The sequence below is a fragment of the Lissotriton helveticus genome, chromosome 2_1, assembly GCF_964261635.1.
Source record: "Lissotriton helveticus chromosome 2_1, aLisHel1.1, whole genome shotgun sequence".
Taxonomy (NCBI): Eukaryota; Metazoa; Chordata; class Amphibia; order Caudata; family Salamandridae; genus Lissotriton; species Lissotriton helveticus.
The window spans coordinates 264,014,545-264,039,457 of record NC_136059.1 but is presented as its reverse complement, the minus strand read 5'-3'; the positions used below and the strand labels follow the sequence as shown (position 1 = coordinate 264,039,457).

Here is a 24,913-nt window from a genome sequence, read left to right as displayed (position 1 = left end):
AGAGCATTACAATAATCTGATGTATACACTGGATTAATGTCTTAATCAAAAGTAAGCACGTTTCTGAAGTCCTTAGGTTTCAGAGTTCAATAATAAGCAAGGGTGGTGGGTCGGAAAAAAAAATCCTCCAACTGGTTGTGCGCATAAAGGCATTAGCCATATTCACACATTTACATGCACACCTGAGCCCTCTTTGCACTGCTGCTGCATTCTGTGACAGAAGTCTGTGTTGTCTGTGCCTGTTGTGTGTGTCACAGGGGCTTCAACCGATGCTGCTAGCCTGTACTTGTTCTGTGTCTGGGGTAAGCTTGCACTGCTGCTGTTGGCATTGTCTTTTTTGTGTCTGAGGGTAACTTGCAGACCTGATCATGGCGCTTGTTCTGTGTATGTGTGAGAACGTTGCATCTGATATTCTAGCAATGTTCAAAACGACCAAAACCAGATGTGCATGCGGCTTCATGAAGCACTGCAATCAAACTGGACACCAAATCACCTGTGGTTTGCTGCTCATCCTGGGAGAAGATCACGTTCTTTGTGAGAGATTATCCCTAACCTTAAAAGTTTGCCATTCAGAGTAGGGCTCTGAGCACAGATTGTATGCAGCAGATGCAGTGGCAGCAGGGCACAGAGCCCTCAGGGGCCCATTGAACCCTGACAATTCTGTATTTTACTACCCCAACAGTGGCCAACGTGGCTATTGTCCTTGCTTGCTCCAGGGCCCATGGCATCCTTCTACGCGCCTGGTGGTGCTCCACAAACACTATTCTTGCACCTCTCGTCTATAGAGGGAACTATCAACAAAGGTTTTGACAAGGTTAACTGTGTTTCCAGATTAGTAATCTGAGAGACAAAACGTGTCATATGGGGCAGAGATCCTGGAAGGGGCATAATGTGAGTAGAGACATGCTTGGACATACATGCCACTATTTTTTCATCTCAGTTGATGGATTATTGCGTGAGGAGCCTGTGTGGAGGGGAGATCTTGGCTGGAGGGTGTGCCAGGTGTTTGGATGCAACCAGGTCTGTACCGGTGGTTCTGAAGGCATTTTGTTCTTGATGGGATAGCGTTCCAGAGCTCGGCTGCATGCACTGCAAAGAGGTGCCACCCATTTAGGACATTGTGATCCTGAGAATGTTCAAAAGTGGGGCAGGACTAGATCTCAGTATCTTTCTCGTGTGGTGGGTGCACAGTTTATGTGGTAAGATGATTGCCCCAGTGCTGTGGATTGATGTCTGTGCAATGCCCAGAGCCCCCTACAAGTGAGTGATGCTGGGTGATGTTGAGCTTGAGAAGGATCACAGATGCTGAGGTGTGAAATGAATGAAATTTGTACTTGTAAAGCACACTTTTACCCCAACTGGGGTGCCCTGGCGCTGTACGCATACCGCTGTGGAACCCTTCCTGGCTTTTCCCTGTGAAATGTCCACTCCTGGGCACCCCCAGGGTGAAGCCAGGCATCCCAGCGCTGTTGGGGCCGTTGTGGAGATTGAGCAAGCTATTGCCCAGAGTCGCAGCGTGGGACCCATGGTTAGAATAGGCACCGAGGCGAGAATTATCAGGTCCGAGGAAATTGAGCCCATGACCCGCCGAGGCGGAAATCGAACCCTGGTCCCGGGCTAGACTTCTGCATCAGGGTCTGCCGCTCTAACCATTGAGCCACACGGGTGTTCTCTGGCTGCCCTCCTCTGGATGCACTGGGGCTGTGGAGCAGAAAGATGGGCGATCACCTATGATATAAAATGGGAGAGAGGAGCAGACTAGAGCTGCACTGTCATGAGCACACAAAGTATTTTCTGAGAAGCGAAATGTGGAAGTTGTGTTGGAAGCTGGCTCTTCGACTGAACCTTCACACCCAGACGGATCAGCCCCCCCCCTCCCCCAGCGCTTTAAGGCCCTCACGGGTGAGTAGCCGTGCTCTACATACCCCTGATTGCTTTATTTATTGAAGCTAAGGGGCTCTTTGTGTATTTTGCTGAACACCCCCATAATTTGCTTTGCAGTAATGTTGTTGGCCAATGGTAAAAACATTACATTTTCAACACGGTTTTCGTCGTTGATAAATGCTTTATGTTTTTTTTGGAAAAGCAGATGATTCTATTTAAATAGGATAATTTGAATTACAATATATTTGAGAATGTAAATCTGATTATAAGTGTTACAGGAAAGAGACGGCTAATTACCACGCCTGAACAATCCTGACACCGTGGGATGTGGTAGTTAATGGGAGTAGTTTAAAAAAAAACTATTCAAACCTTTCTTTGGAAAAAGATGATTTGCATGCACACACTTCCGCTTCTAACTCTGCATATATTGGAATGTACTGGATATTTTACACTGAGTAAAGTTTCTGAAATTCATCAGGGGAAATTGGTGTGCGGGGGTTCAGTAATAACTTCAGTACTAAACATTCAGATCACTGTGCAGACAAGCCGTTGTACAGGAATGTTATTTTATCCGCACACTTCTAATCAGTGCTAAAACCCAAGAGTATCTTTTGTACAGTTCAATGACTGAGGCACTGAATTCTGTGTGCCCTGATATGTGACAAGTGTGCCTTATGAACGTGAACTACTGTGCATCTGTTTTATCCGTGCCTTTGACATTCTGGACATTCAGTGTACAATGAAGTATTTGGCACTCGTGGAATAAAAAATTCCAAAGGACCCGTATGAATGAATGAGGAGTGGAGATGGAATCAATGCATGAAATACCTCCATGGCAGTATGGCCCTGTTTCCTCCGCAAAGTACTTTCCCATGCCCATGAATTTCTTCAAACCCATCCTTTGCCACTTCATTCTGTCATCCTCCTAGGCAGTCAATTCAATTCAAATAGCTTTATTCGACAGATGTGTCATAAAAGCACAACATAAACGTTACAACATACACTTTAAAATGCATAAATATTCCAGTCCTAAAAACATTTAAAGAAAATATTAAACATTAGTAGGCTGTCGAATAAAATAGATCTAAAAGACATATAGTTTTTTTTAAAATATACAAGTCTAAAAAATCAACATTGAGCCCCAGTAATTCATAACTCCAGTTCATTACAAGTAATACAGGGTAACTTTAAAGATAATAATCATTTAAATGGTCCTAGGGAAATGCCCTAGATCGAATAGACCAGGCCCAACCCAAGAATTTGGCTATTGCAATTGCTATTGGTAGCTTTGGATCCGTAGTAAGGACTCTCAACGCATCTTCATGCCTTCTAAAGCCTAATAGCTTGCAAATGGGTATAACCCACATAGCACAAGGTTTCTTGTATACAAGGCAAAAAAACAACAGATGACTGATAGTTTCTTGTCTATCTTGGCACCCTGGACATGCATTCTCGGTGGCCCCTATCCATTTGCTGGTAAATGTTCTAACAGGAAGGGTACCAACCCTCAGCTGGAAATACAACTTCCTGTCAAATGGTTTCTCGATGGCATCCCAGAACTGTTCTAATGCAGGCCTTGCCTTAAATTCCAGAAACCGGCCTGTCAAATGCTTTTCTGAACCACTAGAACATACTGAAACCATTATCAAAACCCAGTACATCTCCTTCAGAATCTTCTTTGAGGGAAAAGGAGCATTAAGAGGATCATCCCATAGTTCACTCAGACCCTGGTTCACCGGCAACGACCTGATCTCTCTCAACCATTTAACCTTATGAAAACGATCTGCATCCATTACATCTTTGAGACCCTTGGCATAATGCGAAAGTTCAGCCGTACACCACAATCTTCCCCAATATAGAAGGGGGCGGAGTGTTGCCAAGTCCATTACTGCTTTCCTACCTAGGTCCAGCAGCAATGGGCGCATCAGTGTACTTTTTGGAACACTAGAAACCTTTCGCAAAAATGAGTTTTCAGCTGCAGATAGGGTGGATAGATTCGTAAATCCCCATAGCTCAGCTCCGTAAAGAGCGGAGCTTAGAACTTTCATACCATAGATCTTCAACAATGGGCTGATCGGTTTGGAGAAGGAGGATTTGAATTTGGCTGAAAGAATCCCGGCCTGTTGTTTATGCTTTAGTGTGGACACATTGATTTGGTTAGACCACCCCATATCTGCCTGTAACGTAACTCCCAGGTAGGTGAAAGCATCGACTTTTTCAAGGGGAGCATTGTTGAAGTATACCTTGCCCCGGAATGACCTATGTTCATTAAAAGACATGAACTTTGTCTTTTTCGTATTGATTACAAGGCCCCGGATGGAACAAAAATCCTCAAACCTACTTGAGGCTTTTTGCAGACCCCTGGGGGTTTTGGAGATAATCAAGGTATCGTCCGCGAATATGAGGATAGGTATATGTTCTTCCGCCAGCATAGGGGCGTCGGAAGGGACCACCGAGAGGAAATCGGCCACCCCGTTTACGAAGAGTGAGAACAGGGTAGGTGCGAGCACGCATCCCTGGTGCACTCCTCTGTTCATGGCAAAGGACTCAGTAACCTCTCCCCTGGCCCCCCACCGAACCCGTGCATGGTTACCCTCATGTAAGCGGACGATCAAGGATAACAGTTCAGAGGTCATCCCCATCTCACTTAAGACACTCCACAGTCTGCAATGTGGCACTAGATCAAAGGCTGCCTTCAAATCCACAAATACCGCATACAAAGCCCCTTTCCCCAAGACAACTGTCTTCCAATAGATATTGATAAAACGGAAGACCTGATCAATGGTGCTTGTGAGCGGTCAAAATCCCGCCTGCAGTGGGGTATTTGCTCATCTTCCATCCATGACTGTATTTTTTGCAAGATCAGTCTACCCATAATCTTTTGAATGGAATCTGTAAGGCTAATTGGCCTGTAATTGGATGCTACAGATTTGTCACCCTTCTTGAATACTGGAATTATCTCCGCCCCTTTCCAGGAAGCCGGGATTGGGGCACCACAGGCAATTGCGTTTGCTAAATGTCATGAATCCTTATGATTTAAAAATACATCCGCAGGGATGCTATCCATACCAGGAGCACGTCCTGGTGTAATAGTATCTAACGCCCTGCCCACATTCACTAGTGTGAATATCCCACTAGTAAAAAAAGTATAATTGAATAGATCGGTTTATGTTTATCCTCCAAGGAATCATACTGGGTTTTGAAGTATTCAACCCATAGATGATGGGCAACATTATTCTGCCGGGGTTCTGGGCACCCCCCCGTCCCACTTATACATATCCCAAAATACTTTTGAATTTCGAGACACACATGCTTCATTGAGCTCCTGCCATCTTGCCTGGTCCCAGAGTTTTTTAGCTTCTTTAACTGCCTTTCTATAGGAGTCCCGCGCCCTCCTAACTCTTACTAAGTCCCCAGCACCTAAGGCCATCCCCAATGCCCTATGTGAGTGGCGACATTTATCGTTAAACCACCCTTCGCCTTTCTTGTTCCTGTCTTTCTTAATATTTGCAGGTTTACAGAAAAATACCTTTAGTCCCACAAAGAGCATGGTGTGCGTCTCTGTAACATGGGACAACGAGATCTGGCTTTCCTCAGTAGTTCCCCAAACCTCTAATACCCTGTCTACCTCATTATTTATGGCTAGCAATATTTCTGGAGAATCTGAAACGTTTCTCCATTTCATATGGTGAGTGTCATTAGTTAGTGCCAAATCACTTGCCCCTAGATCAACCCTAGTGGATGAAACTTCTTCAAACAGCCCAGCCATTGTGACGACAAGTGGGTTATGATCGCTTTCAGCTCGAGTAATAACGACCATATTCCTTAAAAACTACCACAATGATAAACTTACTAGCACATAATCAATATGGCTAGACCTTAGGCCGTTGTTAAAAGTGTCGACCCCCATCTTATCGGACATTGTTCGCCCGTTTACGGCCCTCATCCTGAAAAAAATGCTATGCATAGGTAACTATGGAGAATAACCGTTGGAGGGTGCTCCAGACTCGCAGCACTACTAGGAGTTCACAGCTGCTTCGTGGAATTATATTTTGGAGAAATTGGATGTACCTCAGGCACCCTAAGTCATTTTAAATGCACTTGTTTTTTGTTCCCACGTCAAATGACAATTTATTTGTAAAAATTTTATGCGTGGTTATATTAAATCACATGATTTTGTAAATAAAGTTCTGTGGTCCACAGTGTTTCATCCAAACGAGCCCCTGTGTTATGAGTATGCTGATGTCGGGGATATTTTTAGAGGCGCGCGTGCTTGTGCACGTAAACGCAAGCTGGTGGCCGGCGGGTAGCACTTTGAAAAGCCCCTTACTAAAGTCGAGCATGCAGCGCATGCGCTGTTCTAGGCTCGACCTAAAAATGACTTATACCAGCCGGCCAACCCATTCTGAGCGCTTGGAATAGCCTAAATTGGCACACTTGTAGGAGTGTGAGGGATAGTAGGCGTGTTGGTGTCGTCACTGACTGTGCTGGCACGGGCACTGGGTGTTGCAAGTTGCAGTGAACTCTTGACAAGGGCCCTGGCATTTTTTTTTTTTTTTACAAATTAAGACCTGGAAGAACTATACACATCCATTATATCCAAGGTGATAGGTTATTGGTTCTTTTGCTTTTTTTAATCAAATGAGTGTTGTGTCTTTAATCAATCTTTCATCATTTTGAAATGTGTGAATTTGATTATTTGAACAGTGAAAAACATTTTCATGGCAAAGAATGAATAATTTTCTTTACCCTATTAAAAAATGTAGTATATTTGTTTTACTGCAGTAGACAAAAGCACATCCCCTAATCATTCATTGAGGTTTACAATCCAATATAGCACACTTTTCAACCTGAGCACTGAAAAGTGACCAGTTAAATGTAAATGATGTAAATGTAGTATACTTGTAAAGCGCACAGCTGCCCCAGCAACGGGGCGTCCCGGCGCTGTATAACTCTGGGGCTTTCCCTGTGGGATGGTCCCTTGCTGGGAGTCCCCAAGGCAGGCCAGGCATCCCCGGAATTGGTGGGGCCGTTGTGGAGATTAGGCAAGCTAATGCCCAGAGTTGCCGAGTGGAACGAGTGGAACCCCTGATTAGAGTAAGCACCGAAGCGAGAATTATCGAGTCCGCTGACCAAGGTCCACGACTCTGCCGCGTCGGGAATTGAACCCTGGTCCCAGGCTGACTTCTGCTCTCAGGCCTGCCGCCTCTAACCAGTGAGCCACACTACTCCACAACGTTAGCTTTTGCAAAATGCCAGGAGTTGCATCGAATGCCGTATGCGTCATTCTTAGAAAGTTTTTTCCAGTTTCAGCTACAAAGACGTTTTTTATCGAAAACTAACCGTAGATGCTGCATGATAGGGGATATGCTGCCAGTCACAATGATGTGGAAAACACACCTAGAACAAATAATTCGGTACTAATTGTATGTTCCATCTTAAAATAAAACAACACCTTTCAAGAGGTCCTTTTATATTTGTATTACTGCTTTACAACTGTGAATCATTATGTTGAACGTGTTCACACCACAAGTGCCACCTTTGGTTCTAAGCCTGCTGTGCAGCCCATTTTTGTCCATGGCCCACGTGCTTTCGCTGTCACTTTGCGTGTGTCATGTTAATGTGGTATTGGCTGACATGAGACTGACAAATGGATAATAAGAAAGTCCGGCTCATCTGTCGAGGCCGATCAATGCTCTCAGCCCCTGTCAATTTGCGGCAATTTCCTTTGTCTTCGTAGGTTTTTCGATCAATGGAAATCAAGAGGCGCTTTCGCGAAGGCCTCCTCTGGAGAAGGATGGAGCCCGGGCATCCTTTGCTCACACGCTCGATGCTCTTTTCATGAAATGCATGTTACTTTGCATCAGTGCAATGATTGGAAGATCCTCTTTGCAGTGCACAGTGAGGAGCAACAAATTCAACAAGACAGGGCTTATTGACCCGGGATGCTCAGCATTCAGGATCTAGACAGCCTCAGTTTCTCAAAGTCTCTTCCAATTGACAAAGTTAACTTTCAGAGTCAGAATATTTAAGTAACTTTCTATACAATTTGTAGGATAAAGTGTTCCTTGAGAAATGTAAAATTCAACCAAAATTAAGTCTATTTCATTAAAGCTTACTTATTGTCTTGTGGATTAATTTTATACTTTCTAGAGATACTTCATTGTGAAACCTGCCGCAAATCATGGGTGCAAATTGCCCACATGTTCAGTTTGCAAACTTCGCAATGGGGAATAACAAGTACTATTCCTTTTATTCCTCATTCCAAGGTACCCAAATTGCAATCAGGCACAATGCAGGCCCATTGATATATGCACTGTACGCTAAGGCAGTTTCGGTGGAGGTACAATTTTTTTACGCATTTTTGTGGCCCCTTCCTGGTCGGGCCTTTGTAAACATTTTGGCGGAGATCCCCTTCTTCAAAGTAAGATCTTGAAGAGAAGACCAGTTGAAAAGTTACACCTGGAATCTATAGGATCCAGTTGCAGGTATATGGGTTTTTGAACATCTGTTGATTTCCTGTGGCGAAAATTCTAGTTGTTCACAGTTGCAAAATGGAATCTATTGATGTTGGCAGTATTTATTTTAACCTAGCAGAATTTTCTGTATTGAAGTACACGTTTAATGTGTTATACATCGCATTGTTTACTAATTTCGAAGTGTGGTTGAATTTGCCTTCTTGTTTTCCTGATCATAAACTTTTCATTCCATTTCCAGCTTGCGCAGAGGACTATTTGTACACAACTCTGGGAGGCAACACAGTCATCGAGGGAGTGGACGATGCAGACGACTTAGAGAAAACCCGTCAAGCCTTCACTTTGCTGGGTAAGAATTTTTTCGAAACCTGTCCCAAGCCTTTTGATTTTCCTAGAGCAGGGGTGTCCAGTGTACGTCCAGGAGAGCTGAACCATTGTTATATATTTTAGGATATCCATATAAGATACATTTGTACAAAATGAATCTCAATTGATTTGCACAGTCAGCTGTTATCTTGAAAATCTGGAATGGGTCAAGCTGTCCTGGACCCACGCTGGACACCTCTGGCGTAGGCTGCCTGAGACAAGCTTCAAAATTAATATTTAATATTGTTGTCAGCGGGCCAGGAAGGTTTCCTCTCTTTATAATGCTGCAAGAATATACACCCTGTTCTTAGTGCTGGAACAATGTTTAGGGTGAGAGTGCTGTCATCAATGTTATATCACTAAAGTCGCAAGGATTGTGAAAAATCCAAGCATCACAAAAAAAACAAGCACAGCAAATGTGCCACGCCCATTCAGCAGGAGCGTGGTTACAGTGCAGCATACAGCCTCTGGTGTGTTTTGAAGCACTGGTGTGATAGTGCACTGTTATTTACAGACAGCACATTTTCCATTGAAATGGTAACCAGTTTACATAAACATGCTGTTTCCTTGCACAACTATATAGTGCACAAACGATAATGTGTGAAAATCCAGTTTCAGTGAATTTTTATCATATGCCCATCACCAAGTGTCTTGATATGTTTTAATGCTGTTAAAATCTTTGATTCCATCACTCTTCAGAATTACAATTGTTTTTAAATGAATTTGCTCCTTTCTAATTACTGATATATTTTGAAATAAGTGTATAGTTCATCTAAAAGTATTTATGTTGTGCGTTACAAAAAAGATGACAGCCTATAACCTTTCCTTTCACTTCCTGTACCACAAGCAAGATCGTCACATAGGTCACCCTAACAACATCCTCTCACTTTGCAGTCAGAGGAACAGGGACATAGCTTGGTCAGTGAGCCTGGGGGTGTGAGCTTCATATTTTCCAACATTCATGTTGGCATATAATGTTAAAATACATTTTTCGGCAAGGAGGGTGCAGGAGGATAATGAAAAGGGAGAGAAATGCAGATTGGTTAATAAGTAAGAGAAACCACAAGATTTTGTCAAAATCACCAACATTTTTGAAGACTTTCAAAACAGAGAGGGAAAGTGTGTGTGCATCTTTGTTTGTGTATATGTAAAAAATCTCTGCTAAAATGTGACAGACACCTCACCACACCCGAAAGAAAACACTTGTGGCCATCTGTTTATCATAAAATACATTTATTTCGGGGATGTAACTCCCCAAACACCCCCCACTTCCGAATCTACCCCCTGCAGAGGAATAAAAGTAAACACCAGTTTTCGAATAAGCAGAACTTTGTCAGAGGACATAGCATGACATTTGACACTGTTTTTGAATACACAGGATATGTGACAAGATAAACACAAAATTTAAATCAAGCAATCAGGGTTTTTGTAAAGCGCAACTTATCACCCATTAGGGTCTCAAGGTACTGGGGAGGCTGGAGGTGGTTTTTCAGTTCCGTCAAAGAGCCAGGTCCTTCCTGAATTGAGGTCGTGATGGTGATTGCCTGAGGTCCAGAGGCAGGAAGTTGCAGGTCTTCGTGGCGAGGTAAGAGAAGGATCTTCTTCCAGCCGAGGTCTTGCGGATCCGTCGGACAGTGGACAGTGCCACTTGGGTGGAGCGGATATATCTGCTGGGTGTGTAGAAGGAGAGGTGGTGGTTGAGGTGTGCAGGCCCAGTTATTTGAAGGGCTTTGTAGGTATGTGTGAGGAGCTTGATGGTGATTAGTTTCTTGATCGAGAGCCAGTGAAAGTCTCTCAGGTGACTTGAGATGAGGCTGCGGCGGGGATGCCCAGGATAATACTGGCAGAGGTGTTTTGGATGTGCTGCATTTTCATTTTCAGTTTTTGGGTGGCGCCACCATAGAGTGCATTGCCGTGGTCGAGCTGCTGACAAGCACCTGGGTGACCGTTCTCCTGGATTCGGTGAGGATCCACTTGAAGATCTTCCGAAGCATGCGGAACATGTGGAAGCAGGAAGATGAGACGGCGTTGATTTGGCGGTTCATTGAGAGCAAGGAGTCAAGGATGATGCCGCGGTTACGTGCTTGGTTGGTGAGGGTTGAGGAGAGGTTCTAAAGCATCTTTATTGCTCATTCACCTTCGGAACTCAGGCTTGGTTATTTGTGGGGGTGCTGCAGCAGCAACCCCGCACCTCTGCTTCCAGCGCCTATGCACCCTGTGCTTACTGCAGGTGTCCCACCATGGAGCCACTTGGCAGCTGGGGGTCTCCCCCTGCTGCACTTAGCTTTTTCTTCATTATATTATGCATAGGAGGATGTCACTTAAGGTAAATTTGGGCACGACTTCTTTTAGCTGTGCAGGTTGTTGACAAGTGGTTTTAGGTTGACCGCCATACCCTTACTCCATGCCCAATCCAGACCTCCTCATTAGGTCCGTCACAGTCTTCAGCGTTACCTATTCCTATCTCAGGAATCCCACTATATTTGACTTGCATGAAAAATGTAAGTTTTGAGCAAAGAACGATTTAGGGTCCTGTCGCCAAGTGTTGAGTGTGAGCTCCCCCTAAAACAATTCATGCATTGAAACGTAGGGTGCGTGAAATTTGTCTCACAAAATTCCATGACAATACTGTTTTAGAGTGATATGTGATTTGCCGGTATCTTGTGTCACTTCTTTTTATCCGGCGACTTACTTCATGTCTTTGTGCAAGATGCAATCTCGAGTTTAAAAAAAATAAGTTAATCAAATTTCTGTAAAAACTAAATTTCGAGGAGTTTGATTTTTTTTTCCTAACGGCAATTTTGACATTCTTAAATCAGGAACCAGAGGCTACCACTCACGGTAGCCTCTGGCGGCTGATTTGAGAATTCAGGCCCCTGTTTTCCAACTTGCCCTTCCGGCCCTATCTGATTTAAGCTCTGATGTTCTGTTGTATCAACCTAACCAGTAACTCCTGGCTTCGTCTGTTCTTTATCGTTCTACAATTTTGTAATGCAAAAATGTATTTGTGCTCTGTAAATTGCATTGGTACCTCAAGATGTAGTAAAGCAAGCTCCTGCAGCCAGTGTTCGAACAGTAGCAACACAAATGTGTAGAGCCCCTTTCTACACATAAAAGAACCATGCGGCATCTGCTTAATCACACCTGGCACAGGATAGAAAATGCACTTTATTCTGAGTCAGGGTTGACCTGGAACAAAAAATAGGCCCGGACTCTAAACTAAAAGTGAACTCCAGCCAGTAGCAAACCGGATTCCTAAAAAAGTTACCCAATTTTGCAAATCCCAGTGTGTCATAGGGGCCCAAGCCACTAGATGAACCCAACACTTCTATAAAATTGGGTCTTGTGAGCACTTTCTCAGCCTTGAAACACACGATCGACAACAACAAGCTCCTTACCGATACCACGTGTCATTTCCTGAAACATTGTTCAGAGGTAACTGCACTACTGCTCTCTACGATCTTTTCCATCCAGTCACAAAATTATCTTTAGGAATAGAGCGGGCACGAGAGATGGAGTGATTTGTCCTGCACTAACTTCCCTATTATAACTTACTCCTTGTTCGAATGCATTACTGCCCATTGCTCCACCAACCCCAATATTTATGTGATTATAACATATTCTTACCACCTCCCTGGGCACGCCCTAATTTCCTAGGAGGTGTGCTCGAAATGAAACTAAATCTAATGACCAAAGCTATCTAAATCCTAGCCATGGGGGAATACAATTATGTAATATAGCCTTATAGCCCGCTGTAGTGGACTAGACCAGCCATTAAAGGCCTGCTCCAGCGTTAAAGGCCCGAGCTGAAGGCGAGGGCCTTTAACCACAGAGCAGGACTTTAATGCTGACATAGCTCAGCTACGGAGGGCTGTAAGGCTATTAGAACATTCTGCGACTAGAGGGCAGTATGTTCTAACAAATAAAACAAAGGCCTCACGGAGCCCGAGGAGGTTGAAATCCTCTCAGGCTCTGTGAGGGCTTTGTTTACAGCAACAGCTTTGGAATGTTGGAGCTCTGGGCTTCTACTGTCCGTTGGAAGCCTGGAGCACTGCAGTGTTTTCAATGGAGCTCCCAACATTCAAATGTTCTAATATAACTTAAAAGTGGACAAAGCATGAGGCAAAACCTGAAGCAAACCTGCTCAGTATTATATGGGGCCTAGCAGAATTCATTCTGGTGGTTGGTGGCTCATCACATACCACCAGTTACATGCTCCACCTCATGTTCATACACACTTTAGAAAAGTCAAACCTAGCAGTGAAACAACAGACAGGGTCTCACCATTCTTTTGTCTCATGTCCTCCATCAAAGCTCTCCACTGGTTTCCAGTAGAAGGGAAGATCAGATTCAAGTTTGTATGCACCATCCATAAAGTCTACTGGAGCAAAAGCCCTGATTGGCTGCATTAAATGGCTCCACATGGCACCCTTGCTAGAAACCACTGATGACCGTCTGCCACCTAATTCAGCGGCTTTTATTCAAGAGGTTGGAAGAGAGGGGCAGATTCCTGGAAGCACAGCAGGGTACTTGATTGTAGAACATCCTCAGTCCTACTCATATCTAAAGCCAGCCAACTATGACTCACAAACCGCCCACAGACAGAACAATTTAAAATTGCTTCCTCGTTGACCTCACAGCCACGAGTGGTAATAGGAGAAGAGCAGAAATGGGCTCCACTCTTTTCATTAGACCAGCCTCCCTCGCCCACTCAACATATAGTAGATGGTAACCTCCTCTAGCACTTTGAAGTAATCATAAGGTAATGTGTAGCACTTTGCAAAACCCACAAATGAACACATAAAAAGGTTTAAAAGCTGTTGGGTGACCAGATCCATTATACTCAAGGGTACCACATAACATCATTGTATAGTTCACTTTCTGGGATAGGACAGATGTATATGTACTTAGTGATTGTGTTGCTTTTAAATATAAGCACAAACTTTATATGGTTTTCTTTCATGGTCAGATAGCACCGTCAGAATTGCCTCTTGTTCAAAACATGCTAATTTTTAAGTCTTGCCTACCAGCATCTTATTTTCACACAAAAACTATACATACAATAAGGTCCTGTATATATGTAGTGGTGTTTTGGGTTGACTATTTTCAGCCACTGGTCATTTGCATGTTGTATCAGCCCACAGAACAACATTCATACCCTTCAGTTGCTGGCCTAATGTGGGCGTCATTCTTGTTTGTATGAGCCTGGGCAGCCATCCGTGGTTAGGAATGTCAGGCAGTGTGTGTGACGTTTTGCCTATTTAATATTACTTTTCACATAACTACGGTCTGGGCACTGACAGGCAAACGCATTAATGGCAATCCAACCCCATGGTGCACCCTACACCGCCTTCTGCACTTTTCTTGAGGGGCAGATTTTCCTCAGTGCTACAGAGCAGGTGTAACTGAGGCTTGTTCAGCAGGATTCAGCTCCATCAGAAACGTAAAATATAAGCTGTCCAAAGTACAAATAACAGATGAACTTCTTACATGGACTCCGAGCCCCTCGGTTGTGTTCACAGTGAGTTTGGTTTGCAGCATAAAGAAAACATTGGCCCGGTTTCCAAGGAACTGGCAGAAGTTAAGACAGGAAAACAGTAAAGGCCTTTAACAATGTGCCAATATGCGTCTGAATTTGCTGTTTGTTTTCCCATCTGTCATCAGTGACCTCCCTGGGAGTGAGGGGGGCTGGCTGTGTTATATGGGGAGAGTGCACATCCTCAGTGGTGCCAGGGGGTCGGTACTTACCCTCCTGAGATGCATGCCCCGAATCCAGCCTTCCTTTAAGACGCCTTTATAATTCTGCTTTTTTAAAAGTGTCTTATGCTTTTTAATTTCCCTTGTGAGTACAGAATGGCATGGCCCAGGGGTTCCTGAACAGCTGGCATGCAGCTGAGGTCGAGGCCTCTGGGGAATACTCCAGGGGCCATACTCCAGAGGTCACACTCCAGGGGCCACAGATGCACGGAGGTGCCCTGCAGAGGGAAGCCCACGGGCTCTATTTCGGGTGAAGCGCTATGCCCCAGCGGCAGCAACCGTATCAGCTCTTTACAGACACAGGCTGGCCCTACATACCCTCTGCCCGCCTGTCATGCTCCTGCCATGTGCATGGGCGCTGGAATCTGGATTGCTTGGCAGAACCAGCATGCAGCACATGTAGGAGAAGGGGGGGTTAATACCTTTAACAATTTTAATTTGTCCACCTTTTGCTTCCTTGTACAGGTTGGTGTTTCCTGGCCCTTCTGCTCCTATTGCATTTTGTTAGCTTATGTTTTTTAATTCAACTATTTGTCCTCGGAAATTGCCTTCTTTTGAATTAGTTTTACTTTCGCACTTTTGTTTTAATTAGTTTTGCTTTCCCAGTAGGTGTGAGGCAGTGCTAAATATCCCAGCACCCGGAGTGGCTGGATTCCAGTTTGCTTTTTATTGAGCTAGTTTCTCATTTAATTTCTTGCATTTGCCCCGCCCACCTACTGCAATCCTTCCCATAGCTGCCAAGGTTTCAAATTGCTATGTGTGACATTTTCATAATTTCATTGTAATTTCGAGTGACATTTCAACAACTATGAGTGACACTTTATCGGAAGCAAAAATCAAGCAATTAAACATATGGAGAAACATATATATATCAGAAATGACACCCATTTGAGCAACAAGAAACTCTAAGAAGTGCACTAACAGGGGCCTGCCTGTGAAGAGCGCAAGCGCGCTGCTCTGCCAAACAATGCTGTCCGTGCTGAGTGGCGCCCTGAGTAAAAGCAACCACGAAAACAAAAAAAAAAATCAGCAAAATCTCACGATATGTGTAGAGATGACATCCAGTGTGGAAACCAGCACATTTACACCATATGCCAATGTTGGCAACTTAGGCTCCATTATAACATCCCTAAAACAAACAGTTATCCTCCAAGCGGTGGAAACAATCCTTTTAAACATGCGGCGGAGTTAATTTACAAACATGTGTCAAGAAATATAAGAAATACGCAATCCTCTGCAGTGAATCATAATGTGCTCACTCACCATGCCTACTACATGAAAATATTACCAATCACTCGACTCCTTAGTCAATGCACATGCATAGTGATAATCACAATTGTAAAAAGTATAAATGTAGTCATTGCTGCCTAGTGTGGTGTGTCAGGGCGGGCCTGACACGTGGCACCAGAATCAAAGTAGGGGGACACAGATAACAGTTAGGTGGTAGCCGGAAAGACCCCGAGCGGTCTTCCGCGTTCTTTATTTATACCCCGGCGTGAGCCCGCCCCGGGGTATGCGTGAATGCGTGTGTGAATGTTGCTACAAAGTATTGGAGAGCCCGAGTGGCTCTCTACACCTAGATTAATAATATATTAACTATGACCTTAAACCTCATGACCTCATGTCTTCCTGCTCTGGGTGGTAGACCCTCTCCAATCCGCCTGGCTACAGGTGACCCTGGCAATGAGCTTCCGAGGTCCAGACCACCATCTTCTCCTGCCTCTGGACATTCCATTGTGTCATGTCTTCCAGCTGGTTCTCGTGCTTTCTTAAAGCATGACACATTGCGGGTCACCACTTGCCCATTTCGCCTGGCAGTGACCATAGTCCCTTGGATCTTGTCTATTACCCACGTCTCGGGATGTTCGGAATTTCCATCCCGGGTGCCGATCTCGCACTACTACGGTGTCTCCTTCCTTTAAGGTGGGCTCTTTAGCATGGCGATACTCGCTTGCCTTTTAATTGGTGGTTTGCCTCCGGCTTGAATGGCTTCATCATTCCTGTTATCAGGCATCCAGGTGCTGTCTGTCGGAATGCTGTCGCGGGGCGCCCTCTTGAACAGCACATGGGCGGGAGCACACTTCGTGGTGCTATGGGGTGTCTGCCGATAGGCTCCTAGGAACTGATCAAGAGCTAATTCTGGGTCCTCACCGTTGTCTACGGCAATCCTCAGGGCTCTGTTGAGTGTCCTCATCAGCCTCTCAACTTCCCTGTTTGCCTGGGGCCACAGGGGGGTGATTTTCCTATGCTTGATCCGGAGGCTCTCAAGATAGTTCTGAAAGTCTCTTCCTTGAAAGGGGGGGCCGTTGTCTGATCTGATTTCGGCTGGGAGCCCCATAGTGGCAAAGACACGATTCAAAGCCTTTTTTACTTGGGGAAACGCTGTAGAGGAGAGGATCTCGACTACTGGGAGTTTAGAGAATGAGTCAACCAGGACCAAGGTATGTTGACCGTCTGGGAAACTCCCGAAATCTATGCTGAGATGTGTCCAGGGCGTCAGTGGAGCATCTTCAGTGATCACAGGCGCTGGAGCCTGATTGCTGCCAGTGATGGTGCAGGCATGGCAGGATCGTACCATTGCATCGACTTGATTTTCCATTGCAGGGAACCATACTTTGCTCCTTAGACGGGCCTTCGTCTTGGCCATTCCCTGGTGGCCTACGTGCGCCAGCGCCAGTGCCCTCTGTTGGAGGCTTTCAGGTATTACGAGAAGATGCCCTCTGAGGATGACTCCTTCGTCTCCCACGCTCAGTTCGCTCCGGATTTGCCACAGCTGCTGGCGCGCATGGCTGACTTCCAGTCGAAGGCTCGGCGCTCCATCCAGGAAATGGGCCCAGCGATTCCCTTCCAGAGCATGCCGGACTCTCGTTAGCGTCTCATCTTTGTCGGTCGCTTCACCAATTTCTTTCAGTGTCATGTGTTCGGGGCACGCTGCGTGCAAGATCATGTGGACAAATGCATCCGCTTCTGTGCCTTCTTCTTGCGGTGGGTGTTGACCGACGACATCAGGATGGCGGGATAGATAATCAGCCGGGTTGGGTGCTCCAGGCCGGAACACGATCTTGAAATTGTATCCCTGCAGTTGAACTGCCCATCGCTCGATCCATGGTGGTGCCAGCCGGGATGATCCCGCAAACAGTGGCAGCAGTGGTTTATGATCCGTCACCACAGTGAACTCTTGCCCACACAGATATAAGTGGAAGTGTTGACACGCCCATTTGATCGTCAGGGCCTCTCTTTCGATCTGGGCATACCTGGTCTCGGTATCCGACAGCGCTTTGCTGGCGTACGCGACTGGCTTCCACACCTCGGGTCCATGTTCCTGCAGGAGCACCGCACCCAGGCCCACAGGGCTGGCATCGACAATTAGTTCCGTTTTGCGGCGGGGCTGGAAGTAGGCCATTACAGTAGTGTCCAGGAGATTGGCCTTGATGTCTTGAAAGGTGTTGTGTGCTGCCACTGTCCATTCCCATTGGCGGTCTGCCCGGGTGAGGGCTCTGAGGGGCTCTGCAAGAGCGGCCAGATTGGGTATGAACCGGCCACAATAAGTGGCCATGTCCTAGAAGCTACGCACTTCGGTGGGGTTCCTGGGGGTGCTTGCTGCCTTGATTGCCTCCGCCTTTTTGGGATCAACTTTCAGTCCTTCCCTCGTGAATGTGTAGCCAAAGGAGTCTATTGATTCCTGGTAAAAGGAACACTTCGACCGGTGGAGGGTCAACCCGCTGTCCACGAGCCTTTGGAGGGTTGCCCTCAGATGTTCATGGTGTTCTTCCAGGGTCGCCGAGTACACCAGGATGTCGTCGCTGAGGTTGATTACCCCGCTCAGCCCGGAGAGTACTTCATGAATGGCGTTTTGAAACACCTCCGCAGCGGAAGAGACACCAAAGCTCAGTCGTTTGTAGCGACGAAGTCCCACATGGGTGGAAAACGTGGTTATGTACCTGCTTGCTGGTTCTAACTCGAGCTGATGGTATCCCGAGTTGAGGTCTAGCTTCGAGAACCATTTTGCCCCGTTTAGGTCAGCCACTATATCATCCATTGTGGGGGTGATGTGCCTCTCTCGTTTGACGGCCGCATTGGGCAGCCTCATGTCCACGCACAACCTGACAACAAACCAGGTTGTTTTGGTTTGGGTGCAACTACCAACGGGGCAACCCAGGGTGTCGGGCCCGACACCTTCTCTATTACGCCGAGGTCTTCTAGTTTCCGGAGTTCTTCTTCGACCTGCGGTCTCAGGTTGAATGGCACCCGCCTGTGTCGGAGGGCTACCGGTCGCACAGATGTGTCGATATGCAGTTTGAACTTCCGTCCTTCCAGTTTCCCAAGACCTTGAAACAACGCAGGGAAGTCTTTTAACAGGAAATCCGCATGTGCCTGATGCACCTGGTTGGCAAAGAACACAAGTCCCAGGTCTTCCGCCGTGTGGCAGCTTAGGAGGGTGCCCTTCTTTCCTTCCGTGATGTGAAAGCGTGTTTCAGTGGAGTAGTCACCATTCACGACGGTCGTTTGGATCACTCCTCTTAGCGGTAGCGGCTCAGTGCCACCATAGGTGTAAATCCTCACGGTGGAAGGTGCAAGAGGAGGCTTGGGAGACATCTTCTCATATTGCTCTGAGTCCATGACGTTCACTGAGGCCCCCATGTCTATGAGGGCCGTCATCTCGGTACCCTCTACGGCTATCGAGCACATGGGTGGAGGTCTTCGTTTGGTGGAGGCCCTACTGACGTAGGAGATGACATATACTTCATCGTCCTCATATCGAGGTCGCCTTTCTTGAGCTTGATGATCCGGAGGGGGTAGTTCCTGGTCGAGCGACAGCTGTCGGACCCGTTGCGTCACTGTTCTGGGTCTCGGACCGGCTGGCCTGTATTTTCCTCCTCGGCATACAGCGGAAAAGTGATTTAGCCGCCCGCACTTCAGACATGTCTTTCCTTTCGCACCACATGTTGCGGTCACAGGATGATCGTCACCACAGTATCCGCATGGATTCCCTCGGGAGGTGGTGGGTCGTGGGCGGACGGTCGTGGGCCGTCTTTGGATAACGTCGATCCTTTCTTCTTTGATCGGTGTTGTCCTAGCGACTGTTGGAGTAATAATCGGTGTGCGTAGCGCAACCTCCATTTCTTCCGCCCTCGCATCAGACAGCTCGTGTGACCTGGCTAGAACTAGTATCTCATCCAGCGATATACCAGGTTGGGGGAGTATGAGCTTCCTCAGTAACTTCGACCTGCAGCCCACTATGATTTGATCTCGGATCTCCTCCCGTGGGTTGGTGAAAGGACAGGTGCCGGCGAGCCGGCGTAGTACATGTCGACCGATTCCGACTCTGTCTGCCATGCTCTTTTGAATTTGAACTTCTCAAAGTCATTATTGAGTTGTGGATCAAAGTGTGTGTTGAGAGCAGCGACCGCGGCGTCATAGTCATGTTCTGGTACTGTATTGGGGAGCGTCTCGAGTAGGTCGTAGATCTCTGGCCCGCCATACAGGATGAGGAGTGACCTTTTCACTGTTCCGTCCGTCTCCCTGGTGCCCTTAAAGTAGAGGTTTAACCTTCCGACCCACGCCTTCCATCTCGGCGCTGCCGTCGCAAGGTCTGCCTCCTCGCTGAACGGGGGAATTGGCGCTGCGCCCGAGTGTAGATAGGTGGGCGGCATCGGTGCAGGGGCTCCGGCTTGGTTGGGGCCCGGTGGAGGTGGAGCGACTATCACAGGTGGCTGTATGACCACTGCGGGTGGATTTTGACCTGCCCCATCTTGACCAGCTCCTGGCGCCACTACTGACATGGCTCAACTTTGGTGGCCCTCTCGATGTTTGTCTGCCTGGTGCAATGTCGCGAGCCTGGGTATGCACGCTGGCCAAAGCTCGTTGATGAGGTGAGGATGCTCCATCCCCTTGTGCCCCTCTTGGTGAGTGTAGTAGGAAAACCACGTGGACAGAAAGTCGTGGTGTGTCGCTTGAGAGGGGGGGCTGGAATTGTCCCTGCGGCAGATTGGTTTTGCCTATGCTTGTTCCTTATTTAATGTTCCAGTAGGCCCTGTGCACTAGGGCTTATGGGTTCCGGTGCACTCTCCCCTCCTCCGAGGTTGTCTGCCGAGGTCAGGGCAGAGGGGGCGTGCGCGCGGCTGTGGAGCACACCAGATGGGAGCGGGCTGCAGCGGCGCTGCGGGGGCGTGTCTTTGGGCCTCACCGGGGCCACGTGGTGTTGGAGCGCGAGAGGCGCGCAGCTCGTCTCCACCGGCGACTCCGGATTCCAGCGCTGCCGAAGGTCCGCGCTGGGAGAGCGGCAGAAACACGCAGGGGTGCCGCGCAGGGGTGCCGCGCAGGCGGGAGGGGGATCAGACTCACCCACACCTCCGAGACCAGACAGGCTCAGACCGACCCTCCGGCGAGTCCCGCCAGCCGAAGGCACTCCCGGCCGGGAGACGCGTGGGTGGGCCTCAGAGTCAGGGACGGCACGGCAACACACGCGGGTGGGCTCCGCTGCAGGATGTGAGCACACCGCGGAGCCGCAGACAGAGGCAGCCTGGCACGCGAACAGGTTGGCCGGCCTCGTCGCCAATGTGGTGTGTCAGGTCGGGGCCTGACACGTGGCAACAGAATCAAAGTAAAGGGACACAGACAACAGTTAGGTGGTAGCCGGAAAGACCCTGAGCGGTCTTCCGCGTTCTTTATTTATACCCCGGCGCGAGCCCGCCCCGGGGTATGCGTGAATGCGTGTGTGAATGTTGCTACAAAGTATTGGAGAGCCCGAGTGGCTCTCTACACCTAGATTAACAATATATTAACTATGACCTTAAACCCGATGATACAGTTCAGACACAAAAGTTTACATGCACCCTGTCATTGAAAATACAAACGAAAAGAAAAATCAATCAATGCTCCATGAGCAATTATTCGCCGTTCGCTTATGTATAAAGATGAGCAACAGCATTTCACTGCGTGTGGCACTAATGTCCTCTTACTGAAAAATGCACCACATTCTTGTTACATGTTTACTTACGTAGTCGTCTCTCCTTCAGAACCCCTTGAAGCACAACTCCTGGAAGCCCGCGCCAATCCACTGTGTTTGCTCCGTTCATATTCTGCAGCCCCCAGGCTGAGGCAGCGTGACTCTCCCTCAGTGACGACCGGCCCTCTCACATCGGTCGCGTGATCATGCAGCACTCTCCCTCACCAAGTGACCTCGAGTCAGTCGGCCGGCCCGGGCTGCTATGAAGTAATTCGCCGGCGGGGGTGGCGTGGCCAAAATTCAGCTCCTGGGCCTGTCAGTCCTGCTCCAGTGTGGGCAGACCTGCAGGGCAGGACAGGGTCTGAGGTCACTGCGAAAAGCAGCGTGGTTGGTGTGAGCCAGCTGCTGAGCACCATAATGCCCGGGCCCCTGACTGGCCCCGCAAACCAGTGAGGCTGACCACGCAGTCGAGCCGCTCGCTCCGCAGCAGAGTCTTTATAAAATGTAATAGCGCCCTTTGGTAGCAGGACGTCACGTCACGTGCTCCTGCGGCGCTACGGCAAGTCTGAAATTTGCGTCAAACAGCCCCATGGCGCCATGGAAATCAAAGAAGATACATTGTAGCAGAACCAGCTCAGGCTGCCACTGTGAGGCTGAGCCTGCTCCTGGGAGCATCCAAAGCTTGTGGGAGAAGCCAGAGCAGGCACTCGGGCGCGCTGCCAGCTGCCACACACAGTTGTTTGTGGCACGCTTTTTGTGACAACAGAAACTACTGCATTATGCGTGACAATGCATTTCAGTGCGGTGATGCGGAGCACCATACTGAAATGCGTTAGTGTCACGTGTAATGCGCGATACTTGGCTGGACTGCCTTCCAAGTGTAGGGGCAATATGACGTGACTGCTGCTGTGGGCGCGCAGCACATGCTTGTAGTGGGCGCGTCATAGCCTGGCCATCCGTGCTCCAGTCGTGCTCAGCCCCAGCCACGCTGCACCTTTTTTTATCAATCAAAAGGCAAGCCCATCGCTCTCGTATTAACTCAAGTACGTTTTTTATCTTTAACCCTTCAGTTAGGTTCGTCAGCCCCCAAATCTCTTAAATCTCCCGGTGGGACTTCTCTTAGTGCGAACACTTCCTGTGACCTTATCTCTGGAGACAGTGTCTGTGCACTCCCTTCAATAAAACCTCAGACCGGCAATCTAAGGTGCTTCATATCAAACTTCTGTTCACTGCACAAACACAGGGGGTCTGATTCGCAAAGGGTCTCCGCACTCGTAGTGGTGGCTTGGCAGGCTCTTGGGCGGAATCTCCACAATGCGAAGGCTCATTGCGGAGACTCGCCCGCATGACTCTGAATCTTGGTCACATAAAGTTTGAGCTTCCCGACCTGGTAATAGCTAATCCCCGGGGCTATTAAATAAATACATGTCTGCCGCTCTGAAAAAAAGGAGGCTGGTGCCTTTTTTATTAAAACCTCATAAATTCTCTCAATCTCAACCATTTTTCCCAGTATCAAGCTTCCCTCCTATGCTTCGTTCTATGAAGATCAAATTGTCAATGCTTCTAACTCAGTTAAAAAAAATAATCAAAATTATTACTTTTTCAAGCCCTACATGCCGTGCTATGTCCATGACAAATTCCCAGTCACTTTGCACTTTCTCTCTGCATTCTTCTCTGATAGAATCACCAAATGTTGAGCTTCATGATCTTTTTTTCCCTCTCTAAAGCTCTCATTCCTTTGCATGCCCCCTCGCCTGCCTCTACACGCTTATTGCAGTTCATTCAACTTTCGGGCAAATGGACGACGCATTTACTCCTGTCTCCTGTGTGTCCAAGTCCAGCACATATGTGCTTCACTACCAAGTTCTCAGAACAGTACTAAACAATATTTTCAGTCTCTCTCCTTCTCTTGGTTATGTTCCCTCATGCTTAAAGCAGACCTTGATAGTGCTGGTTTTGACACAAGTCCATCTCTCAGCATTAGTTACTAATAATAATTCTTGAGAAAGAGGGTCGCTGCCAACTTTCTCTTTTCTTAGAATCACAAGATATCCTGGACTACTCCAATGCCAGTTTCGGCCACTTCACAGCACAAGGTCCACTCTTGTGTCAATTCCTGACCTACTTCTCCTAGTGGCAGATCAAGGTGTCTTGCTTGCCCTTGTTTTCCTCCAGCTGTTTTTGATACAGTATCTCATAACGTTCTGGTGGATCACCTTCTTGAAGCTGATATTAACCCGTTGCGTGCTCATGACGAGCTCAGCTCGTCTTGAGGCACGGTCGCGCTGTGCTCATGACGAGCTGAGCTCGTCATAACTGTTACGCCTCGCCCATGCGGGGATAATTCCCCTGCTGTGCTGGGCGTTCCATTGGAACGGGCGTGGTTGTGACGAGCTCAGCTCATCATGAGCACAGCGCCACCGTGCTGCATGACGAGACCAGCTCATCATGAGCACCGCGGCGCTGCACGCGCCCCCCTCCCCCTAGAACAGCAGGGGAATGAGCCCCGCGGTGGAGGGGTTAAGGACAACGCCCTCAGAAAGATCGCAGACTATCTAAATAATCTCTCTAAAACCATTCACCTCTCTCCTTTCAACATCTTAGTCTTCAGGTGTGCCACAATGGTCTTCTTTAAGCCCCATAGCATCTACGTGCCCCATTGGCCCGACTGATCTGATCATTAGGATTCAAATTCATGTCTTATGCAGATGATACACAGATTCTTTTTGGACTGGATCAGAATTCTGCACTTAGTTTTCCTGATTAACACTTGTTAATTGTGTATCATAAAACTGAGATTCTCTAGTTGGTAAATAGCCTCAGCAGATGTTGTGGTCTGGTTATTAAAAGAACTAGGTCTTCCTCCAAAACCAAACAGTATGTAATCTTGATTTCCAAATAGCTCAATCTCTCTCATTGTCTTCATAAATTTAAAAAAATGACAACCTCCTAATGTTTTCACTTACGCCTGCTACACAGAATCATACCCTTTTTTTGCTACTTTCTGCTCGTGAATCTGAGGTCCAATAAAAATCCTGGCTTGTCTAGATTACTGAAGTCTCTTTATCTGGAACTACCAAACTTCAACCTTAATCGTTTGCGCTTCACTGCTGCTCGATGGAGTTTCAACCTACCAGACCATGCTCGTATCACTCTCTATCTGCCTCTTTTTCACTGGCAGCCTGTCTCATCATGCATTGTTTTTAAATTGTTCTGCCTTTTTCACTGTGCTTTTCACAAAACAGGACTGCAATTCCCTCAAGATAAGCCCCAGGTCAATTGTCTCTCACACACAGTGGCTATGATGATTGCCAGCTCAGCAGGCACCTCTGAGCAGTGTTCCTGTGCAGTAGCCCAGCCTTACTTTGTGTAGTTGGGCAGCACGGTGATCGAATGGGAAGCCGCAGGGGCAAGACAACTGTCCCGCGCTTCCTTCGCGGGCAGCCTGGCCATTTCGACGAGGCAGCCATACTGGTAATCC

At 47.4% G+C, this 24,913-nt stretch overlaps 1 protein-coding gene across 1 annotated transcript in view; it reads left to right on the top strand.

Moving 5' to 3' along the window:
• MYO5B (myosin VB) overlaps positions 1-24,913 on the top strand; it is a 1,014,515-nt gene that overhangs the window by 579,245 nt on the left and 410,357 nt on the right. Inside the window, exon 8 of the mRNA XM_078674793.1 lies at positions 8,602-8,709. Coding sequence (XP_078530919.1) covers positions 8,602-8,709 — 108 coding nt within the window. The remainder of the gene's footprint in view (positions 1-8,601; positions 8,710-24,913) is intronic.